This window comes from Sparus aurata, chromosome 5 (assembly GCF_900880675.1).
Source record: "Sparus aurata chromosome 5, fSpaAur1.1, whole genome shotgun sequence".
Taxonomy (NCBI): domain Eukaryota; kingdom Metazoa; phylum Chordata; class Actinopteri; order Spariformes; family Sparidae; genus Sparus; species Sparus aurata.
Window position 1 is genome coordinate 17299215 of NC_044191.1, and position 19147 is coordinate 17318361.

At 40.0% G+C, this 19147-nt stretch overlaps 1 protein-coding gene across 2 annotated transcripts; it reads right to left on the reverse strand.

Annotated features, from left to right (window-relative positions):
* Positions 1–113: 113 nt before the first annotated feature.
* On the reverse strand, positions 114–19006 carry hira (histone cell cycle regulator a). Of its 2 annotated transcripts, none has more exons than XM_030416817.1 (25): positions 18728–19006; positions 16641–16703; positions 16404–16514; positions 14930–15020; positions 14618–14712; positions 14357–14452; positions 13823–13983; positions 13481–13648; positions 13274–13387; positions 12834–12904; positions 11877–11982; positions 10948–11169; positions 10351–10436; positions 9127–9327; positions 8836–8979; positions 8514–8730; positions 7377–7487; positions 6314–6462; positions 5970–6131; positions 5529–5587; positions 5008–5113; positions 4173–4295; positions 3921–4084; positions 3720–3808; positions 114–2497 (listed from the first exon to the last, which is right to left on the reverse strand). In XM_030416817.1, exons 1-25 carry the CDS (start codon positions 18762–18764, stop codon positions 2381–2383), a joined length of 3063 nt encoding a protein of 1020 aa, XP_030272677.1. In that variant the 5' UTR covers positions 18765–19006; the 3' UTR covers positions 114–2380. The 2 variants fall into 2 exon arrangements, with proteins under 2 accessions (XP_030272677.1, XP_030272676.1); XM_030416816.1 differs by having other exon boundaries at positions 8514–8733.
* Positions 19007–19147: the final 141 nt, after the last annotated feature.

Below are 19147 nucleotides of genomic sequence, written 5' to 3' on the forward strand. Positions count from 1 at the left end.
CTTATAGAAAATGGAAACAAAACTTTTGCCTTGTACAAACATTTAAAAATGACTAACAGCAAAAGAACAAACAAAAAAAAAGAAAGAAAAGAAATGCTGTACAGATTAGTAAAGAAAGAGGATTCATTCTGCCTCAGTGCTGCTCTTCACACTGTGCAGTGAATTACAGCAGTAAACAAGCTTTCAAAGCTCATGCTCTCCATTTATATATACACACACTGAATTGGCAGAGGAGTGTATTACTGCTGCTGTAGACAAAAAGGCTAAACACAAGTACTTTTTCTTGAAATTCATTGAGGTGTTGTTGGGTTTCACAACCTTTGAAACCTGTTAAAATGTCAAGTTTATGGATGTCAGACACGGAAAAAAAAGTACTTTTCCCCTATCAGTCCTGAAAAACAGATGTCTATGCAGTGGTTTTGCGGTGATAAACGTAGTTTTCAGCAAAGAGACTCTGGTTATTTACAAAAGACACAAAAAGTGAAAAAGACCAAATAATATATAACATGTCTCCACTGGCCCTCTCTGATCTCTGCCTGGTCTGATTAAATGTTCACATGATTTCAAGAACAGTAAGACAAACCAACAACCACATGTGTAACTGAGAAACTATTATTGTTGGATTTATTGAGTAAAAAAGCTGCACCGGATGTTGTGAGCGAAGTTGATAGTGTTTATGAAGAGAGAACCTTTTGTCTTGATTACTTGGAGGCCTGTTTGACACACATAATTACTTATTAATATACCTTGGAGATTTGCAAATACAAGTACAAGACACTGGAGCCCAGGAAGGATGACATCAGCATGTTTTTCTTGAGCAGCTACTGATATTTACACTTAATCTATTTGGATGTTACTGTGGTAAAAAGTTCAAAAACCTGCAGGTCAGAGGATGAAATGAAAGTCAAATGAAAAGAATTGTCTTCTTGCCCTTTTGAGTGTTTTCTTTCAGACAGGCCGGAGGAGACTACACTAAAGGTATTCAGTAAATATAATATAATCTGAGATGTCATGATAGAGGATGAGACCTGCCTGAAGACTGAGTTTGGTACTAAAATCCTTCATCCAACACATCAGACTTGGTAAGCACACGATAAATCCTTGGTTGACAGAACAGCTTCAAAATATTTGATTATCTTGATTTTAGAGGTGCTGATGAAATTACAGTAAAAAAATAATAATAATTAATTGTGTTGAACAATTAGTGACGTGATTTCAAGGTGGCGTCTACGATCGACGGCTTGTATTGTCGTAAACAGTTGAGGATCAAGATGCGATTTATCCACACATCTTGATTCCTGCGTAGCCACAACCTGATAATCAAACTGAATTTTTACTTTATTATTTTGACATTGCGTTCATGACTTCTCTTTGTTTGCATTCAGTCAAAATACAAATGTGGCTGCTGTGCTTCTCTTTATGTTCTCACGTCTGACCTGCTTTAAGTGCTCTTCGACTTGCCTGTGAACGTCTCCGGGAGGTTAGAATCAGCTTTAAAGTGACAAAAACTCCTTTTTTTCGCAGATCCCTTCTGACTCCATTTCCCAGAGGTCCATCCATGTACTTTCAGTACATAAATTACATTTCCAGTGATGATCTAAATGTATTCATTTTTTCCACTGTGACCTCACGTTTTGGTATAAGCGTTGTCACTTTTAAAGACCAACATTGTCAAAACTTCTCCCACTGGCAGATTCAGTTAAGAAATATCGTCATGAGCCTTTAAAAACCCGGTTGAACCTCTGTCTGGACGCCCTACATCTACTTCACCTTGCAGATTTAGGCTTGTGGTTATTTCTACGTGTGAAGGCATCACTTTGGTACAAGCATATTGCTCCTTTACATCCTCTCTGATTTATATTTTTCTTTTATAAGCGTCTCACCTCTGCTCTCTCTCTGAGGAGGGAAACACACTTGAGAGCGATTCAACAGGACACACAGCTGATGATGCTGCACGTGGCAAGAATCAAACCTGCAACCTTTCTATCACCGCCTCTCTTAAGTAAATCTTATAAAGTTCATGATTAGGAGTGCAGGAGAGAGGTGCATAGGTTAGAAAAAACACGTTTAGCAGGAAAAAAAGACAAAAGACGAGAGTTCAAACTGAAATCGTGATTAAAAAAAGATTTAAGCACCCACTTCTCCCCAGTGAGTGACAGCACTGAAAAATCCAAGCACTTGAAAAGCTGTGGACCGGCTGTTATTTAAGTTCTCACAAAACACCCAGGATGTGTTTCTCCAGCCAGAACAGCATTTCAAGCTTCCCAAGATGAGGAAAACAGTCGGAGTTCACCCGAACCGAGCCGGGACGAATCAGACTGGTTTCATGATGAATCCAAGTATGTGTCTGTGTCAGTCTGTGTGTGTGTAGCAGTGTGTGTTATTTGTTGCGCAGCAGCTCCAGCTGGTCCTGGTATTCAGTGAACAGTCTCTGGAATCGAAGGTTCTCTCCAATGACAGGCAAAACCTCCCGCAGCAACTCCCGCTTACGTAGCCCCTGAACACACAGGAAACAATGACGACAGTTAGTGACATGAATGCACCTGCTGATGAGCTGCCAGAGCTAGCTTTGGCTCACTCATTTACAAAACAAAACAAAACAAAACAAAACAGGACTACATAGTACAAACAAGTGAGATTGAACTCATTTGAAAATAATGGCAGAGGCAGAGACGAAGATGGCCTAATATGAATCAGCATTTCTTGCAGCAGGTGTTAAGAATGAAGCAGAGCGAGAACAGTTAGTTGATTAATTTAACAACAGCAGGTTAAGCAACCTTAATTTTGACAATAGGTTAATCCTTTAATAAGCACGATGGCAAATAATTGCTTTCAGCCTCTCTGACTGTGTTTCTCTGCTTTGCTTCACTGTAAATTAGAGATCTCTGGGGTTTGGACTGTTGTCAGACAAAATAAGAAAGGAAAAGGAACGAAGAAAATTAGGTCGTACAGGGATTTGGGAACTTTTGATAGTCTCCGTCTCTATTTTCTGATGTTTTATAGACAATATAATTTATCAGGGAGTTAAGGGAAAACTCAAGTGTGTAAAAATTAAGGATGCACCGGTTATCGGCTGGTGACATCCCTCCCATCCTATCACTGAGTAGGTAGGTATAGAAGACTAAGACTTTTATGAGGGAGGAAACTTCACTCTGTAAAACTGCAGCATAAAATTAAGTAGACTGTTTTTCGGCTCCTACAGAGCGTTACCTCTTCTCTAGATCAACAAGCTGATGACTCATGTCATTCAATAATTGCAGCCGATAAACCTCTGAATCAGGACCTCAAGTCACTTGAGAAAATTAGGGGTGACAGACTGCTATCTGTTATTTTCATGTGTCATATTCATATTCAGTTAACATGATAGACAATACAACTACTCATACTCGACAGATAGCTAATTAAAAGGATGCAGGTCAGGCCCAAAAAACTGATTGCTTTCTCCCCGATTAGAGACATATAAATAAATATATTTCAGTTGTCAGATAACTGCATGAGCATCAGAACATGAAATTTAACCGGGGATAACCATTAACTTTGGTAGCAGTAATCACTGTGGACCAAAGTGAGATTATGGCCATTGGAGAGGAAGCAGCTTTTGACACCAGGATGAAGAGGTCACTGACTTTAAGTTTGGAAGGCAAAAGTTGTGAAAACGTTCAGAAAAGTTTGAAGTGAAGATGAAACTAATTCAACCGGCAGACAGTCGAGTGCCATACCAGAGTGGTGGGCTCCCAGGCTGTAGCTGCTGATTTGTGGACGGGACCCAGCAGCTCTTTACAGAGTTCTCTGAGGCGATACTCTGAGCCTGGAAGAAACACACAAACACGCGCTTAAATCTAAGCAACAAGCTTTGATGTTAGCATCATTTTTCTCTCATCAATCTGAAGAAAAGGTGAAATCATTCGACAGTTTGTTACCTTCGTTGACAAGGAAACGGGCGTAGATGAGCAGCCAGTAGCGATACTCCTGCGCCGACTGCAGAGTCAGAGCAGCCGCCTGCTGATTCTCCAGGAAGGCCAGTGTCATGCCCTGCTGCAGATGATGAGGGGTGGACGAGAGGCGGGATGCCAGCCGACCAGCACTGCAGGAACCAAAGACATTATTTTATCTACCTCTTTATCTGCAGTAAGAAACACTGGTGGTAAGAAGGTCACATATTACTGTCGTACTTGAGGTTGCGGCCCTGCATGACAGCCAGCGGTCCTGAAGACACAGGTGCATCTTGGGTAGGTAGGCAGCTCCTGAAGTCAGCACACTGGACTAGAGAGTCTCCATTATCTGCTATCAGAGTCCTGAGAAAGAAAGAGTGTAACTGTGTATATTGGAAATTGTTTAGTGGCGTGTAGTTTAATCACACATCCATTGGAGTATTAATCAATGCAATACTTCAAGGTGTACTGTGTAGTTTTGGGGGAGAAAATTTAGGAGAAAATTCTCATTCATTCCTTTCCATGACTGAATAAAAAAACTTTCATCAAAGTAAAACGTATTTTCATTCTGTGCTACTGTGTTAATGTTTGCATCACCCTCCTCAAGAACAGCGCATTAATATGGAAATATATCAAATAATCGTTCCGAGTTTGTATTATTACCTCATTAATATTGGGAATATTAACGTTCTGACACATAGCGCACCTTTAATAATATCGGAATATTCAGCCAAACTCATCAGTGCTATTGAAACTCTCAATGAAATGAGCATTCAGTTTAAATTATGACAGACACAAGCACGATCAGTTTTGGCAATTCTCCCATTTTCCCCCTCTGACCACATGGTTTTAGTGCTGTACATTTGAAAAGAAAAATATAGCTGTTATGTCACACTTGACACAATGCAGCCTAATTTTTGAAACATTTGAAGACGTAAATGACAGTTTAGGGCTTAAAACCAATGATCTGTTCTTCTTCAAGAATCAATACTCAGCAGTCTGAAAATGGCATAACTGGAATCGAATTGTGACCTTAAACCTGGAAGTCACATCAAACCGTGCCACCCAAACTCACCATGTCTCCAGTGACGAGCTGAAACAGTAAGACTTCCCATTGGACAGTCCAATGACTGGAACGCCCTGCTGAGTCAGCAAAGACTGAGACACTGTGATGTCAGTACCTACAGACACAAATAAAATGAATTTTTTAGGGAAATTAAATGAGTAGACCTAACTAAAATAGCTACCTACATCAATATAATGTGATTCAAAACAATCTTGTAGTATCTTGGCCTTCAACCGAGCTCTTTCATGCCTTATGATGTGTTAAAAGTACTTTTAAAAGGATAATTTAACATTTGAGGAATGGATTGAGATGGAGCTTGAGTGCACCGGGGTTAGCCTAGCTTAGCATATAGAATGAATGAAAAGGAAACCAGCTAACCTGGTCCTGGCCAGAGTTAAAAATACACCTACTTACAGCTCTTATCAAAATAACAAATACGGTGTATGTGACGCATATTTAACAGACATGAAAACACAACAATACATCACTTCAGAGGGTGATATGTGCTGTATCATGCTGCAGTGTCTCACCAGATAAAATTGTCAGCAGAGACTCGTTCTTCACCAGAGCCTTCTGTTTCTGAACGTCCCTGCGCACAGACAGATAACAAAGAACACACTGATTTTATTACAAACGATATCAGCAAGTCATTATTGCCTTTGTATAGCTCTGCATGAAAACCTTTGAATGATTTTTTTCCATCAACCAGTATAGAAGAAAACAAATGTGTAACACCCTGAACAATATATCAGCATAAATCCATATTTCTCCGTCCATATAATTATCTCTGAAATTTAAATAATGCATCTGCATTTATACCACTCTTCTTATAGTGTGTACTGAATGTGTATAAAAATGTATGGAAAAATAACTGACGCGCTCAGAAACACTAGAAACTTCCCTATTTACTACAGATCAAGTCTAACAAAATCCACCACATGACATTTCTAACAGAACACGTGACCACTGACCATACGGACAGCGTCGCTCCAGCAGTCAGAACCATGACAAAGTGGGCGGAGCAGTGCAGAGCTGACACAGGTGTGGCCAGCTGGATGGCCGGAAGGAGTCGCCTCCCACAGGAAGAGAAAACAGACAACATCCTGTCCTGACAGGCGACGGCAAGGACGTCACTGAGCGGGAGGAAGATCAGAAAGAAGTGATTTAGTGTTTGTGATCTGTTTATTACTACAAATGTATAATATGAAAAAAAACACACAAAAAAAACATTAGACTAACTGAAACAATTCAAGCGTTAGCGACGCGCTTTATCAATTTTAGTCACAACACAGGCGATGCCAGCAGAGCCACCTACCTGCTCCCTGCTGCTGTGACCACTGAGCTGGGCAGCAGTGTGTTCCAGTCTCGTCCGTCTCTGGAGCATCGCAGCTGGCTGAGCCTTGAACCTGCAACCACCGTCACCTCGTTCTCCACCTCCAGGAACACCGACGGCTCCATGCTAACCTACACACACACACACACACACACACACACACACACACACACACACACACACACACACACACACACACACATTTTCTATTTTTAGCATATCACATATGTAAGAAAACAGTTTTGTCCTAAATGATATAATGATAAAATCACTGCATGGTCTGTGTTACTCTCCTTAGATTGAAAGTACTGAGCAGGTGAGACTAGGCAGGAACATAAAAGTATCAGTGAGATGCAAGAAAACAGTTTTCGTTCTTGTGCAGTGTAATTTTGTTTGTCGTATGTTAAACTGCCACCTGGGAAACTAGATAGGAACTGTGTGTGAATTATGTGTAGAACGAGACAATGAAGAACTATCATGAAAGGAATCGGTTCCATTTTGCTCTCTTTTTCATTTTCTGTTGTACACCAATAGGGGGGGATAAAAAGCAGAATAGTGTATTAAAAACATTATTAATCAAACTGCTGTGCAATAGTGATGGCGGTTTGAAATTGTCTGGTCTAAGGGGAAGATATTAAAATGACTAACATCAAAGAAAGCGCTTTCATATTTGCAACCTGAATAACTCACAGGACAGGACACAATACTTGTGGAAAGGAGATCACAGAGACCGTCTAAAGCATATTCATGGCTCCAAGATATAATCATGTATTTTAAATCCAATATTCTCTTAAAGGATCAACTAAAAGCTCTAAAAAGTTTGGGACTCTCGAATACCATTTACATAACAGACAAAAAACCCACAAACATACACATACATCTGGCTTTTGCCTTCAATGTTCATAAAGGTGGTTTTGTTGAATGAAATAATAAAATAATAACACAAAAAATAAAAATGTGTTATCTGGTGGATAAAACAAGTTAAATCCACCACAAAAGATTTGGAGAACTGCAAACACACACACAAACAGTCAGAGTGTGTTACCTGTAGACTGAAGGCCTTCTTTAAACTTGGTGTTGGTAGCTTGAGAGCAGCGACAGCAGCAGCAGGAGGAGCTGCTACCCTGCTGGGCTCCCGCTCTGCAGGAGGAGTAATCTGACAGAAGAAGATAGACTTTTATCACTTTCTGCAACAAAGGAGCTTTCCTTCACCTTTTTAATACAACTAATAGAGCCATTTAATTTAAAGACACTGTTTTAAATGCTGTTTAAAACCACAACCAAAGCAAAATGTTTTAAACCAGAGATATTTCAAATCTATTCAACTGTTAAAAGGCTTTGACTGACTTTTCTTTACATACAGAGTTAATAAATGTCTCCACAATCTAAATATATTTTCTTAATAATTCTTTTTTGGTTTATTAAGGTTTTTTCAAAAGAAATAAAGGAATATCTACATGTAAAACATAGGGGTGTCACAATCTTCGATTGTAAGTCAGATATTGATATCCAATGATCTCAACCTTCGAAATCAAAGGCAGAAAACAGGATTTAGCCACGCCTCCCAGAGCACGTCCAGCAGGCGTGCCAAGAGGATGAAAAAAACCAAAACATCCATAGCATGTCGTAGCGTGGCAAGCAGATTCACGTTGGATCCGGCGTTGCGGTGAAAACGCAGATTTTCCCATTAATTTTAATGACAGTAGTCCGTTTTGGCTGCGGCATATTCGATTTTTTGTTGTAAACTTGAATGACATCTGCTGTCAAGAGTGCACACTACAGTAACAGAGGCGTCACTAGGTGGCAGGTGCCGTCTGTGATTTCTATTCTTTTGTTTACAGTTAGTTTCCAATTGGCTGGTGAAACAAGTTATTGTTACATTTATATTGTTAATGAATTATTTCAATTCGACACATAAGGCCTTAATGTCGTACATTGCAAACGAGTAATGGAGATTATTTCCCTCATGACACCATGCAGACCATCTTTCGATATAAGAATAAAACAAATTTAATAAGTTACCATTGGTATAATCCAACAATCCTTGGCAAGACTAATCTAAAATCTGTGCTAAAAGAAAAAAAATTCGAAAATCAAATCGAATTGATGATTTGAAGAATCGTGACACCCCAAATAATATATCATAAGGACCTATATTCATCTTTTCCCTCCATTTGTTTACCTGAGTGAAGGGTTGGGTGATGGGAGCAGCCATCTTGTCTTTCCTGGGCCGTCCCTTTTTCCTCTTCTCCACCACCTCTCCTCCGTCCATCAGCAAATCGGGTTTCCGCTTGCTAAAGGACAGGTTTTTATTGATGGCAGCCATCTTGTCCTCGCTGTCGCTGCTTGTGTCTTCTTTCGATTTTACATCTTTCAGGGCGGAGATGCCGTCTTTTGGCCTGCTGGACCAACAAAAAAGTTGGTTTTAGGGACAGTTTGTTATTTTTTAGGGCATTGCTTCACCTCAGACCCCTTAACAACTTCACTTATATTGAGTCAATCACCTATCCAGAGGCGTGAGTCCAGCAATGGAGGAGATGGCGGCTGTGACCCCCGGCGTGGCCTTTGACCTTTCTGTGAACCTGGAGTCCAAAGCTTTCATTGGTTCGATCTTGGAGGCTGATGTGAGTAGTAGACACGGTTTTACACTGAAACATAAGGACACCAGATGAAAAGAAAGACAGGGAGAGACTGAGGAGAGGTAAACATGCACAGACACAATGATGTAGAAAATCATAGAAAAAGAAAACAGTGAGGGTAGAACAGATAATTATAAACTTGATATCAGCTTGTACCCATCCTTGTTGTCCTCCAGGCCCTTGACAGCGCTGTTGGGTGGAGGCGAGGTGAGCATAGGGTCGTGGCTGGGCCTGAGCCCCAGAGAAGAGGCCGGTCCAGGGCTGGAGTCAGAGCTGAGCTGAGAGGAGAGCTGGTTGGACATGGAGGAGCCAGAGGGCAGGATGGGAGCACTGTTGAAGAGGGCCGGCGAGAAATCCCTGCAGAGAAAGACAAACAGTGATCTGTTAATGTTTCTACAATTATAAATACTGGTGCTACTATTAATTCTAAAGCTACTAATGAGCTGGGGGTCACTTTGACTCAACCACAGGTCTTCACAAATCCTCACAGTAACTAGCAGAGACTCACTGTGCAACCCAAGTCTGGCAGAGATCAAAATAATATTGAGTCTAATCGAATCCGGTAGGATCCAGTCTTGTGGTCTGTGTGTCAAAATGTCCAATACTACAGTAGATTTAATCTGTATCAACTCTGATTACGTCGTGCGTCATCATCATCATCAAGAGAAAAATGTGTTTTTTTGAATCAAAGTGAACTTTAAGGTCCAGGGAAAGGGACATGTATTGCTGCTGCTTTCCATCTCAACTGCTCATTAATTGGTGGTACATCATGCTGCTGCCACTGCTGGTGTTCTCTATTTGTTAAGCCCACATTTTGGATCTGGTCTAATTGTCAATGAGGGAATATCGGACCTGTTGTACTGTTGCCTTTTTCCAGTGGAGAGGTTTGACTTTTTATCTGTTTTAGTGGTGCGGCAAGGTCTCTCTTCTGGGATGTTATGTTTGTGTAAGTGTATTCTTTCCCTTTCAAACACATTTCAGTCAACGTCACAAAGGATTATTATGCAACAACATTTAACACTGTAACACTGAATTAAGTGACAGCCTCTTTCTGCCTGAAAAAACAAGCTGCACGAGGGATAAAACAACTTTTCTTTACAGGGAATAATACTTAAGATTATTTAAGTTAAAATAAACTAACCAATCTTTTATATCAGTATTATACTCATCTGTGTTGTTACTTACTGATTCTGCTTTTATTGTCTTGTTTCCACACAAACAAATACACTTTGATTTTAGAAAAAAAAACAAAAAACAATATTCATACCTCTACCTTTGTAATCTGAACCTAGTTTGCAAGGTTTCTTCGCTGTCAGTTATCTTGTAAATGAAGGTAATGAATCTGTCCACCAGTGAAAATCAGACTTCATGTTTTCTTACCCAGTGTCCAGCTGAGCGATACAGAGCGGCGTGATTCGTCTTCTCCCGTCTGCGGTTCTCGTCTCCACCTGCTTCTTCAGAAGGTTCTGCAAGGTGACAAAATAAAACAGCCAAGAATTTTAAGCTCTGAAAAAGTAGAAAACGTCATTTTTGAGCTGTTTCCAAGTTGGTATACATCATTTGCTCTCCTTTGTTGACTTGTATTTCTAAAACTAATTTTTAAATCAGTTTCATTTAAAATATCTATTGTAAGTTGCTATTGTCAAAATGTCTATAATCAATCAACAGTTTAAATTTCTACATTTATCTATGTAGATTCTAAAACTCGGTTGTATGACTTGCTATAATCGTTTTAAACTTTTATTAGCCAGAACAGTCAGTCTGCATTTTTTGTCTGAGCACATTAAGTGATTTTAAAATGCAAATATGTGCATTTAAAAACATGATATCACACATACACACTGATTGACAAAATGCGGATTCATTATGCATTATCATTATTCATTATCCATCAAAGCTCAATATTTGTCCTGAACCTAAACAACAGCCGTTCAACACTTTGTGCTGCCTGTTGGATGTCGTATTTTAGTTTCCCACCTTCCTGATGTCCTCCAGAGACTCTCCGTTCATCACACTGTTGAGTTTTGGGGCTGAGGATTCGGGCCCAGCACTGCCTGGTCCAGAGTTGGCCTGGGCCGAGTTCTGTCGCTCCTGCTGGTATTTGAGCATTTCGGGGTTCTCGATGATGGTGGTGGACAGCTGAGCCTCAGTGCTGGTTATAGCCAGACTCTTACCATAGATGTTCTGATGGATGCTGTTCTGTACGACGGACAGAGAGAGAGAGAAGAAGTTTTATTTGGGTTCATAGTGCTCTTAAAGGAGTGATGGAAGGAAGGAACACATCCAAACAAGAACAAAAGGAAGAAAATGCTGGGGTACCACAAAAAAACCCCAAAACAATAAAAACTTAAACTTGACTTATAGCAGCCTTGTCTTGCATTTTCTCATTAGTGGCCATATCAGTTGAGAACAATTGAAAAAACAGCTGGTTTCAAGTCTTAATCCAGACTTCACCTGTTCTTTTCTCAGCTTTAAAGCAAAATAAACTTGTAACTAGATCACAGAGCTGAATATTTCTGTAATGGTAGTGTCTTAGGGTTTTTTCTTATCACTAACAAAATGCACTGAAGTTCTCCTGGAAGACAAGAGATGTCATTTATGCAACACCAAGCTCTTAGAAATCAAACCCACTTTTTCTGGACGAACATTCATTTGAAGAAGTGAAATGAAAAAAAGAAAACACCAATGCAGCAAAGTTTACACATACCATACTGGTTGGGTTACAGTGTAAGAGGGGAAAGACTTGAGGTTAATGTTGCTAAAACAAGAGTGAAAACATAATCTAATTTTAGTTTGGCAGTCATTTGTTTTGCTTCATGGGGTAGATAACAATTTCCTGTTGTGCTGCAAACAAAGACACAGTCAGAGGATCAGATTGTGATGGGATTTCATGAGGTGTGTCTTACCTTCTCCTCCTCATTCAGTGGGTCTCCCAGTTCATCCAGTGAGAAGTCCAGGTAGGCCACAGTGCCGTCCATCGAACACACCAACATCCCCAGACCTGTCAGGGTCCTGACAAATACACAAAGACAGCAGAGTGTACAGTGATGTGTACAGAGTAAAGACTTTTATTGAAAAAAATAAACATTTATAATACTGGCTGACAGGATACCAAGGTCAGGCAGATGTCTTTCTATTCTGAATAAATTAAACTATGAAAATGGTTATAGTGGTAAAACTTTCTATAAATCTCTGGGATCAACTTTATGTGGGTGATGTCACCTCAGTGTTTGACTTTGTGACAGGTCAGCAAGCTAGGGGAGAGAGATACTAAGGCGAAGTTCAGACTGCAAGCAAATCAGATATTTGTTTGTCAAATCAGACTTTCAGACAGACTGTCTACACATTCATCAGCAACTGATCATGTCATATTCTTGGGTCCAGACATCAGCATGTCTGCATAGGTTGCTATGGTAATGGCGTAGCAATCAGTCACTATGTATGCTTCCAACGGGGAAGCATGAGTAATCATTCATCCATTAACTCACTCTTCAAACAATCACACCGTCAAGCTGTGGAGCAGACAATTAATTTCAGTTTGACTGTCCTAAGACTGTTGACCCGCACTGCTAGTGACCGCATGCATTCTGCTCTGCTGCTGATGTACTTGGACGCTGTTGTTGTGTGTTGCATTGCAAATGACAAAAAAGACACTTTGAAATCTGAAATGAGCGACCAAACCCAAATATTTGTAGGAATCCACTGACATGTCAAACCATCCTCAAATCTGGTTTGGATCCAATTTGCAAATGTACCAATTTCATGTGTTTTTTTACTGTTCAGACTTCCATCAGGATACGCCAAAAAACAGATTTGGTGCTTGCAGTCTGAACATGGCTACACACTGCCGGTCAAAAACTTACCATGAAATGTCCATGATTGATTTATCGAACAGATCATGGATGACCACCAGAGGGCGTTTCAGAGAGGTCAGCTGAGGAGAAGAAACAGATGTTAGTATTCTCAAGACCTCATATGTTTATCCTCACTAAACAATCATGAAAATGGGGTTAGAAACTTTTCTACTGAGCATTCATTTAAAGGCAATGTTTTTTTTTGTCTCCACAAATATTAAACAAAAATGAGGTAAAGACAATGAGGCAATCATTGTATTTACTGAGATGGATTATCTCTGAGGCAGTTGCTCACAGTCAACAGAAGGAACAAATGCAATCACCATGAACAACTAAAGTGAAGTGGGAACCTGCATCACTGGTACTAACTCATACTATACTATACTATACTATACTATACTATACTAATGTTTTACTATTTTCGATTCACTGTCAAAGTGCGAACTGACCCAGACGGAGAGCGATCGGTCTTTGCTGCCAACAGCGCAGCAGCAATACGGACAGCTGGGTTTTGGAGAGCTGCCGTTCTTCTGCTTCTTCTTAAAAATCTTTGGGTTGAATTTCTACAGAGAAAGAAACAAGATCCATGGGTACACAGACACATTTTGGGTGAAGGGTTCATTGAAAGACTGAACGTGTGGTTAAAACTTCCTCACCACCACAGTGACAGCTTTACGGTGTCCCACAAAGTCCATATTAGTCTTCCAGCCGTCTCTCTCCACGATCTGAGCAGTGGGACCAGAGTTGTTCATGGCATGAGCTGATACCAGGTACTGACCGTCAGGAGACCAGGACAGACGGAGGACGTGGGTCGTCCCGCCACACTAAGAAGCAGGGAGAGAAGAGAGAAAATGAATAAAACCTTTATTGGTGAACAGTGCTTGTGACAGAACTGGCAGGTGCAGAAACAGATGTGACCTATAAATGAAAAGGCTAAAAAACATAACCAATCCAGATGTTTCCACAGCATCATCACACAGCTGACAGCGATTTTGTACCTCGCTGAACGGTTTTGTGATGTTAGCCTCCATCTGCCAGTCCACTGTCCTCCACACTTTGAGGCTGTGGTCGTCGGCCTGGGAGGCGATGTACTTCCCCACTGGATCCCACGTTAGACCTTTGACCAACCCAGTGTGTCCTCGCAGACACATCACCATTTCTGGAGAGACACAAAGAAGATAAAGACATGAATGACAAGTTGACAAATGTTTTTCTGAATTGACATGTCAACTATTCCTAAGATATAAATAAAGTTGATCTCATCAAATGTTTAACTATTCCTTTAATAATGTAGCACTTCTGCAAAGTATCCTTTAAATTCTGCTTCTGGTTAATGAAATGACACAAGGTCAAGTAGAACTGTGCAAAATGATTAAAATGATAATTATTGCAAATTATACATTTCATTATTTTTAATTCCTGAAACAGCAAGTTTGGAATTATTCAAACTTCCATTCAACAACCCATCCATCTATCTATTTTCCTGCTGTGGTACTACAGGCAGGGGACGCTCTGGTTTCTGTTTCTCCTACCAGGAAATTTGCGAGCATTCCAGATGACAATAGTGTTGTCCACACTGCAGGAGGCCAGCCACACGTCATGAGGAGACCATGCCACGTCCATCACATCTACAAATGAAACAGACATACATACACACAGCTTTAGAGATGTTTCACTAGTTAAAGGCTCCCAGTGCTGTTTCTGTCATCTAGAACAGCTATGGCGTGTTTTTGTCTATGACTCAGTCCTTATTTTATTAATCTTATCCAGTAAGTTCTCTGTGTTTATCCTACCTCCTGTGTGGTTCCTCAGGATAGTGACACACCTCCACTGCTCCACATTGGCCAGCTTACTGCTTGACCCGAACACTGTGCTCGGACCGATGAATCTACAGAGAAAACACACACGTGGTCAAAGTCAAACAAACAATCACCAGCTGTGACTGTTGAACACACAAACAGCACAAACCTCAAACATTTAATTTAAATTTAGAACACATTCTGTGGTGAAAATAATCAAGAAGTTCGCTTAGAAATGTAGTTTCACCTTCTAAAAAAACATCACGTATACTTGCGCATTGTGTGTGTGTATTTGTGTGTACATACGCAGCTCTCTTCCACACCATGACCAGCTTGTCATCTCCTCCTGACGCCAGGTACAGTCCATTATTGGACCAACGCACACAGTTCACACACGCTGCAGAAAAAAAACAAACAGGCTTGCTGACTCTTCTTATAAATACACCTTGTATGGTGTTGTGCTGATAAGGCTGTCGGTTATAGTGGACAATAATGGTACCTGCAGTGCAAAACGTTTTTATTATTAAAATGACTACTGGCACATTTACACGGTCCTTTAACACTGCAGCAGCTTGTGTTTTTCGTCAGAGGTAGTGTAGGACAGAGGAGGTTATTTTAATCTGTTTGTCTAGGGAGCACTGTTATGTGTGTAGCAGCTGCCACCCGTGGAGAATATAAATGAGGAAAAAGATTCAAACCAGCGACTATTTCATCAGAATCTGACTTCTCCAACCTTTAACTACTGTTACTATTCACAGAAGAAGTACAAACATTGATGCATATGCAGGAGCAGGATTTATGGAAAATAGAGAAGCAGTATGTATCGGCCACATTGTTTACTGAGAAGAAGTCAAGCTTGATTTAAGCAGGATTTGAAACCTAAAGAAACATCATGAGTTGGCCGTCATATTTGGAAGGGCAGAATCAGTCTGTACCAGGGACTGGTGATGTCAACAAGAGGATGAAAATAAGAAATATAACATATGTTAACAAACACCGGCAGCCTTCCAAGTGTTTTTTAAGCTCCACAAACTCTCTCTATTGTCATGACTGAACAGACTGAATAATAAGAAAAAAATTGTTTTCATGGCTGAAAAAACTGAATAGACAAACTGACCTTAACACAATTTCAAACTGTTTTACTTTGTTTATATTTGGCGAACCCTGTCACCTTTCTAGCTTCAAACACTGTTGCGGGGACCTCATTTTCCTCTGAGAAACAGCTTGTTTATATTTATGGGAAACATAGCCATAAACATAAATATTGTAAATCTAAAAAATATTAAGGCGCCCACAATGAGCTCTCTTTGCAGGCATATAGAGCTACTGTGGGTAGCAAAAATAAATGATTCATCAATAAAATAATGCTGTTTTCTTCTTGCATGCATCTCATGGATGTCCCATTCATTTTCTGATATCCATCAGGGGTCAGACCCAGTAAAGATTGGACAGATAGATACTTCAGTAGTGCTACATGCTACTCACATGCCACACCTGGTGTGAAGTCTAACTAAGAGCTAAGACGTACCAGACCATTGCTTGTGTCTCGTCGAATAAGCTGCAGTTAAACACACCGAAAAGAATACAGCTGACAGCCGACTAGCTTGTACGATCTGTGCTTGTGCAAGAGGGAATAACACTCCATACCACCAGTACTGTTGATGGTACAGTTGCCTGCATGGATATATTCACCAACACATATATAATTTAACCAAACATTCCTAGATTCAACAGGCTTATATGAATCAACATTAAAATGACTACAGATAAGGCTTGTTACCTAGGTGATTGTCCATCTGGCAAAGCATTTTGGGAATATTCTCATTCTTCTCATCCTCCTCTCTGAGAACTGGCGCCATGTTCCATATCATCACCTTGCCAGAGTCCTCTCCTGAAAAAAAGAATCCAATTCAAGTACAACATTTATGGAAAATGCACAGTATTTCAATAAACCCCTGCCAAAAAAACCCGAAGCATGTTCAGTGCTGAAGGATGTAAACAGTGGTACTGGTCTTACCTTGGCCACCAGTTGCAAATTTTGTCCCATCAGGGTGGATGTCAACTGAAAATATGGGTTTGCCTGTGAAACACATTAGAAACATGTAGTCATATTTTTCAAATCAAGCTGTAGATTGAAGTTGTAGATAGATAATGAATAATAACTGAGAATGAAAGGAATAACATAGTTGTTCATGGTAAAAACACGATATAGGACACACTTTCATACAAAGCAGGAAAGTCACAGTGACCTTAGTGTTTCTACATCAGGCTTCGGACTCTTGACCTGATGGAAAATTCCTTAACTTTTCTGTGATTTTCCACAGCTAAGTCAGAGCATGCCCATGATCTCAAAGTGTTGGCTGTGTCCGTGACTGTGGATTAGTTCAACATGTATTCTACAATTTTCCTGTATAGGGCCTGATTTGTGAAATCCTCTAGAATCACTAAAATAAAATATTACATCCCCTTGACTCTGTCTGTAAGCAGCTGAATTTAGTGATATTAAAAAAAAATCAAACCGGCGTTTATATATCTTATATTTACTTATACATGTACCCTTTGACATTTGCTTGTGTGTCTCTACATGATTGCAGTGCACAAAATTAGTAGTCAATTTAAGCAAGCAAAACAGACTGATTCCAGCTCCTAAAATGTGAGGATTTTTTAGGTTTCTGTTTTTTATCACTATAATCTGAATATCTTTGAATTTTGGTAAAAAACACTTCTGAAGACATCACCTTGGAGGCTGAGAAACTGTGATAAGCCTGTCTCACTACTTAGAGGGGCACTAAGTTATTTTGGCAAAGAAATCAAAACTAAGTATTTTAACATTTACAATATTTGATGAGGTTATAATACAAATTTAGAAATATGTTTTTTCTATTACTGAATAAACAAGCTGTTCTCAGAGGAATAAGGCTCTCAGCGCACTGTTTGAAGATAAAAAGGTGGCAGGGTCCGCCACATATAAACAAAGAAACACAGTATGAAATTGTGCTCTCCTTTAAGGTCAGTTTGTTTATTCAGTCATGAAAACAAAGAGAGTTTGTTTATTTGGCTTGTTGAGTCGTTTAAAAAAAGACAGTCAATGAAGATCTTCTCTTCTGATTAATTAAAATTTACATAGTGCACCTTTAATAAATCTGAAGTTTAACTGATAGTTTACAATACTGTCATACAAGTATCAACAGATTAACTGATAATTTAGAAAAAAAACATACTAAAGCTTTTGTTATTTCGGTTTTCATTTTTTGTCTTATATCGTCCATCAACGTCAAATGTTAAATGTCTACTGGCTTCATACATGTTTGAATAAAACATTTTCACTTGTGCAGACTGGAAGAAGATGTAATGCTAAAGCATTACAACAAGAAACACCAAACATCTGCTGGATTCTCTGTCTGTCTCTGACTCAGATAACTCTAAACCTTGCCACCGTTAGTTAAGGTAAACATGCCTGTGAACATATCCCTTGCTACTTTGGTTTCCTTGCATGTAGTGATAGACATTTGCAAAATTCCAAGATGCTTCACAGACTAAACGACTAACGTTAATCTTGTCAATTACACAACTCCCCTGTAGTGACAACTGGCGTTTGCTGCACCCTAAATTCAGGCCATCTCCCCAACGGTTAACTTTCCAAACTGACAGCTTGGACATTTCACCAACACATACTTTTTTTTAGCTCCATATTGAATATGTTCACTGTCGTTAAAATAAGTTGTCTCTACCAAAATGCCGTTTGGGACCTCAAAAACATGAAACATGAAGTCACTTTGAGACAGCAACTTCGACATGGGTCAATTGGCAGGTAAAGTCAGCTAGCGTCAGGGAATCTAAGCTAGCCGGGGGGCTAACAAGCTAGCTAGCTAGCTAGGGTTAGCAAACATTAATACATTTGGAAGAGCGAGGATAGATACTGATAATGACAAAAACACCCGCTGTGTGTGTTCAGCTGTTGAATTAAGTCTGGCGTGTGATTGACTAGCAAGTCACGAACAAGTCACACAAGTGTCGACCACCACCATCATGCCTCCTTATCAATTCACCCCCCTCCGACAACAAAAGCCCAACTTGGTCCAACAGATTCCTGCACAAGCTTACCGTTGTGGCTCACCCAGCTCGGCTTCAGCAGCTTCATTTTTCGACCTGATTTTTTAAATTTCCTCCTATCTTATTTCGAACAAATAATCCATCCAGCGATCAGTTCAGTTGGAGAACTAATGCTAACCCCCCTCCCTTTGTCTCAAACTCTGACCGACACTTTGTTGTTTTTGTGATTCAACTCCATCTCTGCAGCAGCATCCCCAGTCTCAGCGGCAGACAGGCGGCCCCCGGACGACAGGCGAGGTGACACCAGGCAGTTCAGGAAGTGTTTCCGTTAGTTTTGACCGCGGACCGGAAAAGCGTGGAGAGCAGCTGTCACAATAGTTCCGGTGGGGATGAACTTTGTATACTTTTGAAGATATCATGAGAGAAAATACATGGAAACATGTTTTAATGAATTAGATTTTATTTTCTACG

Bases quoted from the DNA above. Each gene is read 5' to 3' on its own strand.
- hira (XM_030416816.1), bottom strand. From the start codon at position 18,764: ATGAAGCTGCTGAAGCCGAGCTGGGTGAGCCACAACG. The intron at 11,983-12,833 runs GTAAGTTTTTGA...TGTATTTGTCAG, and splicing joins TCAATCATGGACATTTCATG to GACCCTGACAGGTCTGGGGA. The intron at 3,809-3,920 runs GTAACAAACTGT...TGTTTCTTCCAG, and splicing joins CCGTTTCCTTGTCAACGAAG to GCTCAGAGTATCGCCTCAGA.